Source organism: Tyto alba, unplaced genomic scaffold (genome assembly GCF_018691265.1).
Source record: "Tyto alba isolate M040663 unplaced genomic scaffold, T.alba_DEE_v4.0 Super-Scaffold_30, whole genome shotgun sequence".
Classification (NCBI taxonomy): Eukaryota; Metazoa; Chordata; class Aves; order Strigiformes; family Tytonidae; genus Tyto; species Tyto alba.
The window spans coordinates 478,756-490,285 of NW_024881305.1; the positions used below are offsets into that span (position 1 = coordinate 478,756).

The following is an 11,530-nucleotide window of genomic DNA, read 5'->3' on the forward strand; positions in this document are numbered from 1 at the left end:
CCCCATTGCAAACAGAAGTGCAGCTCCTGCTCGCAGGAGCTGATAACGTTTCCCTGCACAGACAAGGCCACGGGCGGCACCGACGCTTGGAGAGCCTGGACGTCCCCGCGGTGGCCCCTGTGCGGAAGCCCCAGGAACCCACCTCCTTCTGCGGCTCAAGGAAAATCCCACCGTCGCTTTTGTTTCCCCGCTGCAAAATGGGGTTCAGTGCTCATGTCACGCTTCAAACCAGCGGCTACTGGGAAACCCACCCGTGGGGAGAATCCCGCGGGCGGCTGGGAAGGCCAGGGGGTGCGGGTTTGCTCGGGTAGTGCTGGGTGCTGTGAGCTCAGCGCAGCGTGGCTGTGGTCAGATGGGAAAGGCTTTTCATGAGCTCCAGAAAGGAGGTGCCGGAGCAGGAGCAGGGGGGAGCCGCAGTCTCCAAAGCCTTTCATAGCTCCTGCCCGCACAGCAGCGTGCTGGGAAGAGCTGGTCAAACATCACCCCCAAAAAACCCAGCTTCTGGGCTGAACCATCCCTTCAGGACAGAGCAGATTGCAGGGTCAGTGCCACCGAGACACTGACAGGAATTCCAAACCCCACCAGAAAGCACTGAGCGAGGCAGGCTCAGCCCAGCACACCGGGAGTTAATTTTGAGCCCTCAGATGCGGGGCTGTTCTCAGCAGCCAGCTGGAAGGCACGAAAATCACACAGGAGCATCTGAATTTCGGAGGAGGGGGGACAGCAGTGGCAGGGAGCCCCTCGGCTGTGCCCACCTCTGGCAGCCCGGCCTCCAGAACCACAGCAACCCCGGGCACTGGCTTTGCTTGCCCCAGCCACCCGTGTTTACCGTGTCCCCTCCCTGCCCTCTCCCCCCTTTCCAGGTTGCCACTCGGATCGCTCTAAAGCCCAGGGCAAACAGGCGTGTACCAGCCCTGTTACTGCTTTGCTCACTCCCGCGCAGCCCTTGTCTGTTTGGTGGAAACAAAAGATCTCACAAAAGACACTCTGAAGCCTTGGAGGAAGCGGTTCAGACATTCATAATGACTTAAGAAAAAGAGTGTTTTCATCAACAGAGGAAAATCAGGGGTGAAATTGTGAGCATGCCCGCTCTTCAGCCACTTCAGACTGGTTGTAGTTAGAGAGGGCTCTCGCCCACTTGCAGGGCTCTGGAAGAGCTGAGCTACTCTGGGTTTAACCTCACTGTTGGGATCTGATGAGGGATGCACTTCTGTTGAGAGCAGGGGATGAGATGGACGGCTCTGGCATCTCGAAGACCCCTTGGCAAGGATGCTCTGTGACACGATGGCTTGGCAGAGCACAGACCTGCTGGGCTGGAGGTGCAGAGCAGCAGAAGTGGGGCCATGAGGAGAGGAGTGGGGCTGCCGGAGGTCATGAGTGAGAGCTTCAGTGCCAAGGTGCCTGGGGGTGCACGCCGTGGGGAAAAAGGGCAGCTTGTCCCTGCCACACTGCTGCTCTCCCAGCCCACCTGCAAACTCAGCTCGGCATCACTGCTGCTGTCACCTCCTAGCAAAAATGCTCCTCACCCCACACACAGACCCCTCAGATGCCCACCCCCTCCAACTGTCCATCTCAGAACATGACATCATGTGTGCAGGCAGAGCTATCTTACTGCTGCCCAGCCTTTAAAGCTTTTCATTAAATCATTTAAATCATCTCAGCCATGCTCCTGTGCTTGGATTAGAGCAGATGACATGGGGCAATTCTTCTCACAAGGCCAGTAAACAATGTCATATAGACTGGGACGGGACACAGCTCACCCTGCTGGACTCCTTCATGAGGGTGATGCTGGAGCATGAGTAGGAGGACACTGAGACTTTCCATGGAGTCAAGAAGGGTGTCAGAGAAACTCATCGACTGACATGAAGGGTCCCAACTGTCACAGACGCTGCCCACTCACACACCCTGGTGTCTTGGTGCTAGTACCTCCAGCCAGGGAAAGACAGTCCAGCAATGGAATCAGACACAGCATCTCTTTCATGTCCCCCTGTGTCCGTGCTGAATCATCCCCAGCATCTGGAGAGCCATGGTGGGTTACATGCACGTGGTGGATGGGAGGTGAAGCAATTGCTGGGTGGCTTTGTAACTGCCCTTGGCTGCAACAAAGCTGTCTTGCTCCAAAGCACCAGCTTAAAAATGTCCCAGAATAGGGCAGACATTTAGTGTGGTGCAATGCAGGCTCAGAAACACCTCTGACTTTTTCCCCTTTTCTATCAGATGATTTTGAAGGTGTTACTGAGGGGGCTGTTCCTCTGGGCCCTGGGGTGGGGAGATGCAGGTCTTGGGTGGGATCTGATTTTTATGAAGACTTGTCCAAAACTCGGATGGTTGACTGAAATATCTGGAAGAGGGGATTTAGGAAGAAACCTCCTCTGGGTCACAGTGGAAAGTTCTGACTCAGATAAAGTACCTCCAAGGAGACGTCTGCAAAACCCAGACACATACTCATCTCCCGAGAAACAGTCTCAACCTGTCTGTGAATTTGGGCTGGAGAAGATAAATGTGCAGTTTCCAAATAGTCTCCAGGGCTACTGTCTGGCTCCCAGTTTAGGCACAGTCAGGGACCCATGCTGGCTGAAACGTCCTGGACAGAGAGAGGAAAGGAAGAGGAACATCTCAGAAAGACTGCTTGGATAGTGATTCCCTGGGTGACAGAGCCCTCCCGAGGTCACTCCTGTGCCACCAAAGTGTCACCTTGCCCCAGTGAACTCCGTTGTTGTCTTCAGGCAGCTCCAAGACCCACCCAGCCATTGTGCAATGGCATGAAATGAAACTAAAAATAGCTCCCTCTCCTTACAGGAAAACACCTAGCTGCCTTGCACCTGGGCTGGGAGGGTGCTGGGTGCCAGCACCCTGCCAGGAGCTGCATCCCTCCTGGCAGGCGAGGAGTACACTGAGGGCTCCCTCCTCTGAGCTGATGCGGGCACTGGGGAAAGACCTCATCTTCCTTCTCTGCACTCCTGCCCTAAGCCCTGCCTTGCCTCTGTTCGCCCCTTGCTCAGCTCCATCACCAGGCAGTGTGGTTTTCCTCTGCGCCTCACCAAGGTGCAGTGGCATCACTCCCTGAGCCTCATGTGGGGACTGATGCCACCATCTCTCCTACCTGGCCTTTGCAGAGGGACCCGGGATCAGCAGGGAGTTCACTGAGGAGCAAGTTTGTGTTAACCAGACTTAAAACAAAATGCTGGCAGTGCTTGGCTAGCCAAGTTGCCTCTGCCCTGACATACCCACATCTGTGCGCAGCACTCTGACGCTGTGCAAACCAGACACAGTTCAGCTCTTTTGGGGATTTGTTCTCCTCTAAGGAGAACACTTGGATCATTTTAGGTATAGGTTGGAGGGCAAAGGCCAGAGCAATCATGAACTTTGGGGTTAGTCCTCTGATCTTTCACATGTTCCCTTGTGTCCTTGCAGCCAGAGCACCTGAAGCAATTGGCAGCCCACAGCAGTCCTGCGTGATCCTCAGACTGTCACTGAGCTCAGGCTGAGCCATTCTTTCTCTTTAATATGCGGGCTACACTAGCATTGGGCCAGTGATCAGTTTGAGCCACTGGCTCTTCTGTACCTAGGACAGACCTCAGGCATTGCCACTGTCTGCTCCTGCAGAACCCAGCAAGAGCCAAAATCCTCCTTTTCCCACTGGAAATACCCAAACGATGCTCAAAAATCATAGCATTATCGAGCATCAAAGAGCAGCACGTGGCTGCAGGAGAAACAGTGTGAAAAGGAAGAGCAGCCAGGCAGAGCTGGCAGCTCCTGCCTGCAGACCGCTGGGCAAAGTGCTGCCAGCAGGGTCCTGGGACTTGGGGCAGTGGTGCCAGGCTGCAGATGTGCCTCCGAGTTCTGCGCCCTTTGCTGATTGGCACCATCACCCACGATCGAGGAATGGCTCTAGTGTGGGAGGGATGAAGGGCTTGCACTTGGCTGAGCCAAATGGTTTGGGAGCAGAGGCTCCTCCTACCCCACGCTGCAGGGACCAGGGGCAACAAGAGTCTCTGACAGCTCAGCTGCAGTGGCCAAGCACCAAGGGCCAGGTGAGTCCATGATTTTGAGCAGAGCAGGAGCATCTCGCCACTGAAACCCATGTCAGCAAGTGTCCTGCTAACTGTGGTCACACACTCACCTGGAAAGAGCAGCCTCTGAGCTCTGGGACTCAGTTTTCCTACACTGATTTCAGTGGCATTGGCTGTCTCAGCTCCCCGTGATGCAGCAAGAGGCCCAAGTGCCCCTCAGGGCTCCAGAACATCAGCCTAGGGGCTCTTCTGCCTTGGGGAAGAGCAGGCAGGGTGCCAGATGGAGTCAGTAGTGGAGTTCCATCTGGGGGGTAGCTGGCATTTGCTGGCTGCAGTGGGGTGAGGCGTCCCAGCCCCTGCCACAGTCCCACGCAGGAGAGGGATGTTGGGGGGATGTTGAGGGATGCTGAGGGATGCTGGGTAGATGTTGGGGGGGTGCTGGGGGATGTTGGAGGGTGCTGGGGAATGTTGGGTAGATGTTGGGGGGTGCTGGGGGGTGCTGGGGGATGTTGGAGGGTGCTGGGGAATGTTGGGTAGATGTTGGGGGGTGCTGGGGGGTGCTGGGGGATGTTGGGGGATGCCAGATAGATGTTGGGAGTTGCCGAGGGGTGCTGGGTAGATGTTGGGGGATGATGGGGGTGGTTAGGGGAGTGCTGGGGGGTGCCGAGCTGCCCCAGTCTGGGTGCTGGCCCATCTCTGCAGAGCTTGGCAGGCTCCCCAGGCCAGCAGAGGGCCCAGCTCTGCCGCTCCCCAGCGCGGATTTATTCTGCCCAGCGCTCGCCGGAGAGCGCAGAGCAGCGGCCAGAGCCGGACAGACCAGCTGCTCCTCCGGACGGCTGCCTCGCCGCCTGCAGCCCCGGGGTCCCTGTGCTCGGGGCTGCTCTGTCTCCCACCACACGCTTTCTCTGGAGGGTGCAGAGGGGATCATGCCTTCGTCGCTGCCGCTTGTGCTCTTGCTACTGATGCTGCTGACACCAGGGGCTGCGGCGATGCAAGGCAGGGCTGGGCAGCCCGGGGAAGGCAGCACCCACCACGGTCAGGGTGCAGGTGGGGGTAGGACTCTGCCAACAATTTCCCGGGACACTCCAGAGATCCGGATGATGAAGGAGAGGCTGCGCCGGGGGACGGAGGAGGACTCCAAATCGGTGCAGCAGTACGTGCCGGGGGTGAGGGTGGAGTTCCCGCGGCCCCTCAGCTCTGCCAGCCTGCACCCAACCAAGGCCCTGCTACCATCCAGCACGGACCCATCTGAGCAGCAACAAGGAGTCCCCACGGGCGCAGAGGGGGCAGAGCCCCATGCCAACCTCACCACCATGTCCGACAAGCGGTTGCAAATCCAAAACCCCTTGTACCCAGTGACGGAGAACTCCTACAGCGCCTACGCCGTGATGTTTCTGTCTCTCATCGTCTTTGCAGTGGGCATCATTGGAAACCTCTCCGTGATGTGTGTTGTGTGGCACAATTACTACATGAAGAGTGCCTGGAACTCCATCCTGGCCAGCCTGGCTTTCTGGGACTTCCTCATCCTCTTCTTCTGCCTGCCCGTGGTCATCTTCAATGAGATCACCAAGAAGAGGCTGCTGGGGGATGTGTCCTGTCGCATTGTGCCCTTCATGGAGGTAAGGGACTGCACGGGGCCCTGGAGAGCTCAGGAACTTGGCTCCTCTCTGCCCTCTTGCTTTGGGGGCAGTCCACGCTGCTCATGGCCTGGCACAAAGGCTGTGTGTCCCAGAGACTCCAATTGCGTGGCACAGCGAGGAGCCAAGGGAACGGTCCCAATATTGACCTTCCTTTTCCTTCTGCCCCAGGCCATTCCTGAGCCAGCACCAGCACTGCTAGGGCGGGGAAGAGCCCATGAAACCTTCCTTTGTCCAGCCAGTATGGGGACTTCTGTCCACGGGCTCCCTCCATCTGTCTGTCCCTGTCCCAGCCTGACACCCCACAGTCTGTGGGCTCAGCCCCACAGTGTGCTGGCCCAGCACTGGCCGTGGTGGACTACTGAGGGTGGCCCCAGAGTGGGGGGCTGCAAGTGGGGCAGCACTGAGCAGCACTGGCGTGGGAGAGCCTGGGAATTAGGTTTGAAAACATGAGGTCTTTGATTGTCCTCAAGCCTCACACATGGTGGGTTGGCCATGTTTGGGATGAGCTGGGATCCACTGAGAAGGCTACAGGGACTGTGGTGAGGGGGAGGCAGAATGAGCAAAAATGCCCCAGATGGTGTGATTTTACATGGTCCTGCTCTTGCATTGAAATCAAACCCACACTGTGGGGCATCTCCCATCCTGCAGGCACAGCTGGGATCAGACTGCTCCACTCCATGCCCGTGTACGACAGACAGACCCAGCCTGCCTGTGCATGTCGTCTGGGGCTCCAAAGCCCAGCTTATCAAAGAAGGGTGCAAACCCAAGGTTGGAAGAGATCAGATAATGTGTCAGATCCATCCCCTCAGGCTTGGTCAGGCCAGACAGGGTTCAAAATCTGCCTGTCCCATGGAGTGCCTACTCCCATGGTCAGTGCTCCTGATAAAACATATGAAAACCAGCTGCAAGCTGAGACCATGGCTTGTGCTGGAGGGCTTGGGTGCTGCTGCCCTCATTCTTCCTCCCAGGGCTGTCACCATCCTGAGATGTGACTTGGCCGTCTGTCATCACCAGACCTGTCTGTGCCTGTCACCAGGACTCAAGTCTGCTCAGAGAAATAACAGCTGGATGGGACAGAGAGCAGGCCTTGGCACTCAGAATAGGAAAGCTCATGGCTGCAGGTAGCTCAGTCATTACAGGCAAAGAAATGGGCCCGAGACATTGATATGTCCCATCACAGTCCCCTCCCCAACATCCCCATCCCTGGTCCAGCTTCTGATGGAGAGCAGGACCCACAGGGCTCTTGGGTGAAGGACCCAGCTGCATCCCACTCCCCGCATGGCTGGATTATCCTCTCCTGCTTCACTCAACAGCAGCTGCAGGTTGGGGTGACTCCAGCGCAGGCTGGGGGGATAGGTGTGGGTCTGGATGGGCTGGCACAGCCCCCACTGACAGGGCTGTGAGGTGAGCAAGTCTGAGGCCACCGCTGCCACCAGCGGTCCCAATCTGTCCTGCTGCACCGTGACAGGCAGCTCCCCAGTGTCAGTGCCTTTGTGCATGGTCTGCAGAGGCACAGGGGCTCCTGGACATTCATGGACAGCTTGGCTGTGCACACCCCTAGCAAGGGACATCAGCAATGCCACTGGGTTCTTTGGGCACAGGCCTGGGGTGATGGACCCACACCCTGGGTATCCTGCCAGGCACAGCCCTAGATCTGCAAGCTACAGCCCAGCCCTACAGTGTGGTGTTTCCTAGAGGAGATGTGCAGCCCCCACCTCTCCACACTGTCTCCCCTGCTCAGCAAGCAGGACCTGCCCATTTCTGGAGGTCTCCCACCCCAGTCTCTTACGAAATGAAGTGTTTGCCCCAACCTTGTCCTCCACCTCAGGACCCTGACATCACAGCCGGGTGGAAGGAGGACTCAAAGAGGGGCAGGAATATGGACCCACGTTTGCCCAGGCAAGCAAGCTCCGAGCCCTGGGTAAAGATGGGAAGGAAAGGGTGATGTCCCCACACCAGATCCCTTCCTGAGAAGAATCTGCCGTGGCCTGTCTCTGAGTTGCTTATGGGCTCCCTGGCCATGTCCCTGTGGGAGATCCCTGCGGGTGGCATCTCCAGATGCAGCGATTCAACAGCACCAGGGTGCCTCAGAGACAGGTCGGTCCCCGAAGGACACGGGAAGGATGGTGGGATGTTGGGGCTGCTGAACGAGGGGCATGGCACAGCCTCGGGGACCCGTGGTCCTGGAGTGGCCCACCCAGGAGGCTACTCCCACTCTGCCACCCCAGCTGCCAATCCTACCCCACCCTCCTGCCTCTGGGCCCCAAAGCAAGGGCAGAAATGGGCTTCAGGGCTTCTCTGTTCACCTGGGACCCAGAACCAGGGACCCTTCAGCCTGGGTGGGAGAGCACAGCCAGCCCAGAGCTAAAGCCCCAGCGAAGAGTCAGTCACAAGAGGGGAGTCAGTCTGCAGTCAGGCAGTTAATGTCCAGCCTTTCAGTATGGGACTATGCAAGCATTTCAGGCTGCTGGATGAACTCTGTAAGGAGCAAATCTTCCATCCTCCACTTTGTAGCTACTCAGATGCCCTGTGGGGGGGCACAAAGCCAGGTTTTTGGAGCACAGCTGGCTACATGGGCTGCTGGTGACAGGCGGTGTGCAGGGGTGTGCCTGAGGTGACCAGTGGCACCAGCTGCATCCCTGCCAGGGCACTGGGGAAGGATGCACTGCCATGTCTAAATTACATGCCAGGACCAAGGGGACCAGGAGAGCCAAAAGAGCCTGTGGGAGGGTGTAGGGGGAGAGGAAACACACCAGCAAAGTAGCACTGGGACAGGGCAACAGATGATAGACAGGGATCAGGACAAGTGTGCTTGTGTGCTGGTTGTGGGACAGAGCAAGGGTGCTGGGCACTCAGGGTGGCGCTGGGCATTGGGCAGAGGAGCTGGGACATGAGCTGCATTGTTGGGTGGTGGGGCTGGGTGCAGGGTGGTGATGCTGGGATGGTGCCCTGACATTGTGTTGGGGGAATGCTGCTGAGCATAGCTGAAAGGTGATGCTGGGTGCTTGGCATCAGTGCTGGTCATGAGCTACTGAAGGGGCCAACTCAGGACCACTGGAAAAGGCTGGGGGGGCGTGCAGGGCAGGCAGTGCCAGACCTGTTTTGGGCTGCTACCCAGCCACTTTGCAGAGCCCTGGGAGGTTTCCTGAGTGCTGGGAAGGTCCTTAAGCGCAGGGTGACATTTGATGGCTTCGTGAGGCCAGGAACGGCCGTGGGGCTGGGGGCACCAGCACGTGACTGCCATTTCCCTGGCCAAGGGCTGTGGGACTTGGCTCAGAGCAAAGCTGCAGCTCTGCGGCTGGGACTGTGAATGTTCACTGTGACCTTCGGTACCTTGCCAGCCCTCCCAGAGCCATCGCGATTCCTCTGCCTCCTTTGGCCTCTTCCCTTTGGCAAACAGGATGTTTTTCCTGCCATTCTCAATGCAGCGGAAATTGCCCCAAGCTGATTAGTGACAACGGTGCCTTCAACTCCTTTGGCCTGTCTGGGAAGCAGGCAGCAACTCTGTGAAGAGCAGGGCAGGGACAAGCCAGCCTAGGGCAGCTGGGGGAGGCACTGGGGACCCAGGGAAGGTGCTGGTGGGTGTGATGGTCCCTGCTTTTCCTCTCCAAGAGCCGTAGAGGAAGAGCCTGAGGAACAATCCTGCTATTTCCACCCCAGCAGGACAGACAGATATGCAGCGAAGCTTCTCCCTTCTGCAGGAAGGGAAGCTGGGTAGGGACAAACAGGTCAAGGGACATTTTATCCACTGCCCTTTCAGGAGTCGCAGAAAAGTGGCTCTAACCCTGGGATGCACCCATAGGCTGTGACCTCTCTACAACCTTGGAGGAAGGGTCTTGGGCTGTGGTCTTGGGTAGCCAGGAGTTTGCCACCAGCCTGGTAAAGTCAAGCCCCCTGTGATGTCCCTGCAGCAAGGCCCACTTGTTCTGCCTCCCCCCTCGCCAGGTATCGTCGCTGGGAGTCACCACCTTCAGCCTCTGCGCCCTGGGCATCGACAGGTTCCATGCAGCCACCAGCCCCCAGGCCAGTGCCCGGCCCATCGAGCAGTGCCAGACCATCATCGCCAAGCTGGCTGTCATCTGGGTGGGCTCCATGACGTTGTCGGTGCCAGAGATCCTGCTGTGGCAGCTGGCACAGGACATGTCACCGGTGTCTGGCGTAGTGACAGAGTATTGCACCATGAAGCCCTCGTCCAACCTGCCTGAGTCCGTGTACTCACTGGTGCTCACTTACCAAAACGCTCGCATGTGGTGGTACTTTGGTTGCTACTTCTGTTTGCCCATTCTCTTCACCGTGAGCTGCCAGCTGGTGACCCGGAGGATCAGCGGCACTGAGAAGACCGAGTGCCGAGGGACCAAGCACAGCCAGTGCGAGAGTCACTTGAACTGCACCATCATCGGGCTGACCATCATCTACGGGCTCTGCACCACCCCTGAGAACGTCTGCAACATTGTGGTGGCCTACATGTCCCCTGACATATCCAAGCAGACCTTGGACCTGCTCAATCTCATCAACCAGTTCTTCCTGTTCTTCAAGTGTTCGGTGATGCCCATCCTGCTCCTGTGCCTCTGCAGACCCCTGGGCCAGGCCTTCATGGACTGCTGCTGCTGCTGCTGTGAGGGCTGCAGCCCCGATACTGCCTCCAGCGAGGGCAGCACTGACAGCAAGCTCAAAACGGAGATGTCCTCCTCCATCTTCTTCGACAAGCCCCGGGAGTCCCCTCCACCCCTCCTGGCCCTTGGAACACCTTGCTAAGTGCCATCGGGGAGCTGTAGAGATCATTCCACCACCTCCTCCCAAGACCAAATGTTTTGCCATTAGTGCCCGTGTCTGGATGTGGAGCAAGCAGAAGAGACAGCTCAGGGGCCTGCACCATGGGCTTCAAACCCCACATTGGGCAAGTGGGACTTGAAATCCCAGACCCCATGGCTACATTGTTGGCCTTCTTGCCTCTGCCCAAAGGCCAGCAAGGACACCAGCACCCTCCCATCCTGGCTGCCTGGCCAGGCTCAGAGGGGGTTGCTGCTCTGAGAGACGGAGTTGTGCCAGAAAGGTCCCATCTGAAACTACAGAGGGTTTCCATGGTGGCTTGCAGCTGACACAGCAAACACAAACTGCCCTCGTCCTGTCCCATCCCCTCCTGACAGCCCCCTCCGCAGTAGGAAAAGGTCCCAGCGACTCTATCCCACAGGATCCAAGCAGTGCCCTGTAAGAGCTCAATAAACCAGTACCCAAGAGCACAGTGTGCATGCAGCCATCCAGCACCGCCGAGCAGAGCCCCGGGGAGCCAGTGCTTGGAGTTTGGATGGCTCTTCCCTAAAACCTGGCGCCTCTGGGGTGGGCATGGGCGGCTGGAGAGGGGCATGAGGGCAGGACAGCAGCCGTGCCAGGGCAGGCAGTGCCGAAGGGAGGTGGGGAAAGGCCCCCAGCCCTTCTGCCCTGCTCCCTCCGGGGTGATGCTGAGCAAGCCAGTGCCAAGCCAGGCCCTGCGAGGGTCTCCTCCAAAGCACTGGGCTCGGGGTGGTTTGTAGGACTCTACCTGGTCCCAGTAAAGCCCAGCCAGCCCAGCTGAGGTGCTCTGCAGCCTGCAAGACAGCTGGTTCACCGTGAAGGCCCAAGGTGGTGCTGCTGTGCAGTGCTCGGGGAGGGGGGACACACACACCATGTGGGACCCTAGCACCCCTCAGGGAGCCGATGGGGTGAGCACATCTCCTCCAGCCAGCCCCGTGCGGGGCTCCTGGCCTTCATCCACCTGCCCACTGCAGGGACAATATTGTCCCAGGCCGATGATTTCAGGGCATTAGGGTTTCCAAGTCGCTGCCCAAGGCTCCCACACCAAGGAGGGGTTTCAGGGAGCAGCTGGGGCAGTGGGATCAC

The 11,530-nt window shown here is 58.2% G+C and overlaps 1 protein-coding gene across 1 annotated transcript; it reads left to right on the forward strand.

Moving 5' to 3' along the window:
* Nucleotides 1–4,779: 4,779 nt before the first annotated feature.
* On the forward strand, nucleotides 4,780–10,890 carry GPR37L1 (G protein-coupled receptor 37 like 1). Its single transcript, XM_033001984.2, has 2 exons — nucleotides 4,780–5,632; nucleotides 9,599–10,890. The coding sequence occupies exons 1-2, from the start codon at nucleotides 4,940–4,942 to the stop codon at nucleotides 10,406–10,408; spliced, it is 1,503 nt and encodes a 500-aa protein (XP_032857875.1). The 5' UTR covers nucleotides 4,780–4,939; the 3' UTR covers nucleotides 10,409–10,890.
* Nucleotides 10,891–11,530: the final 640 nt, after the last annotated feature.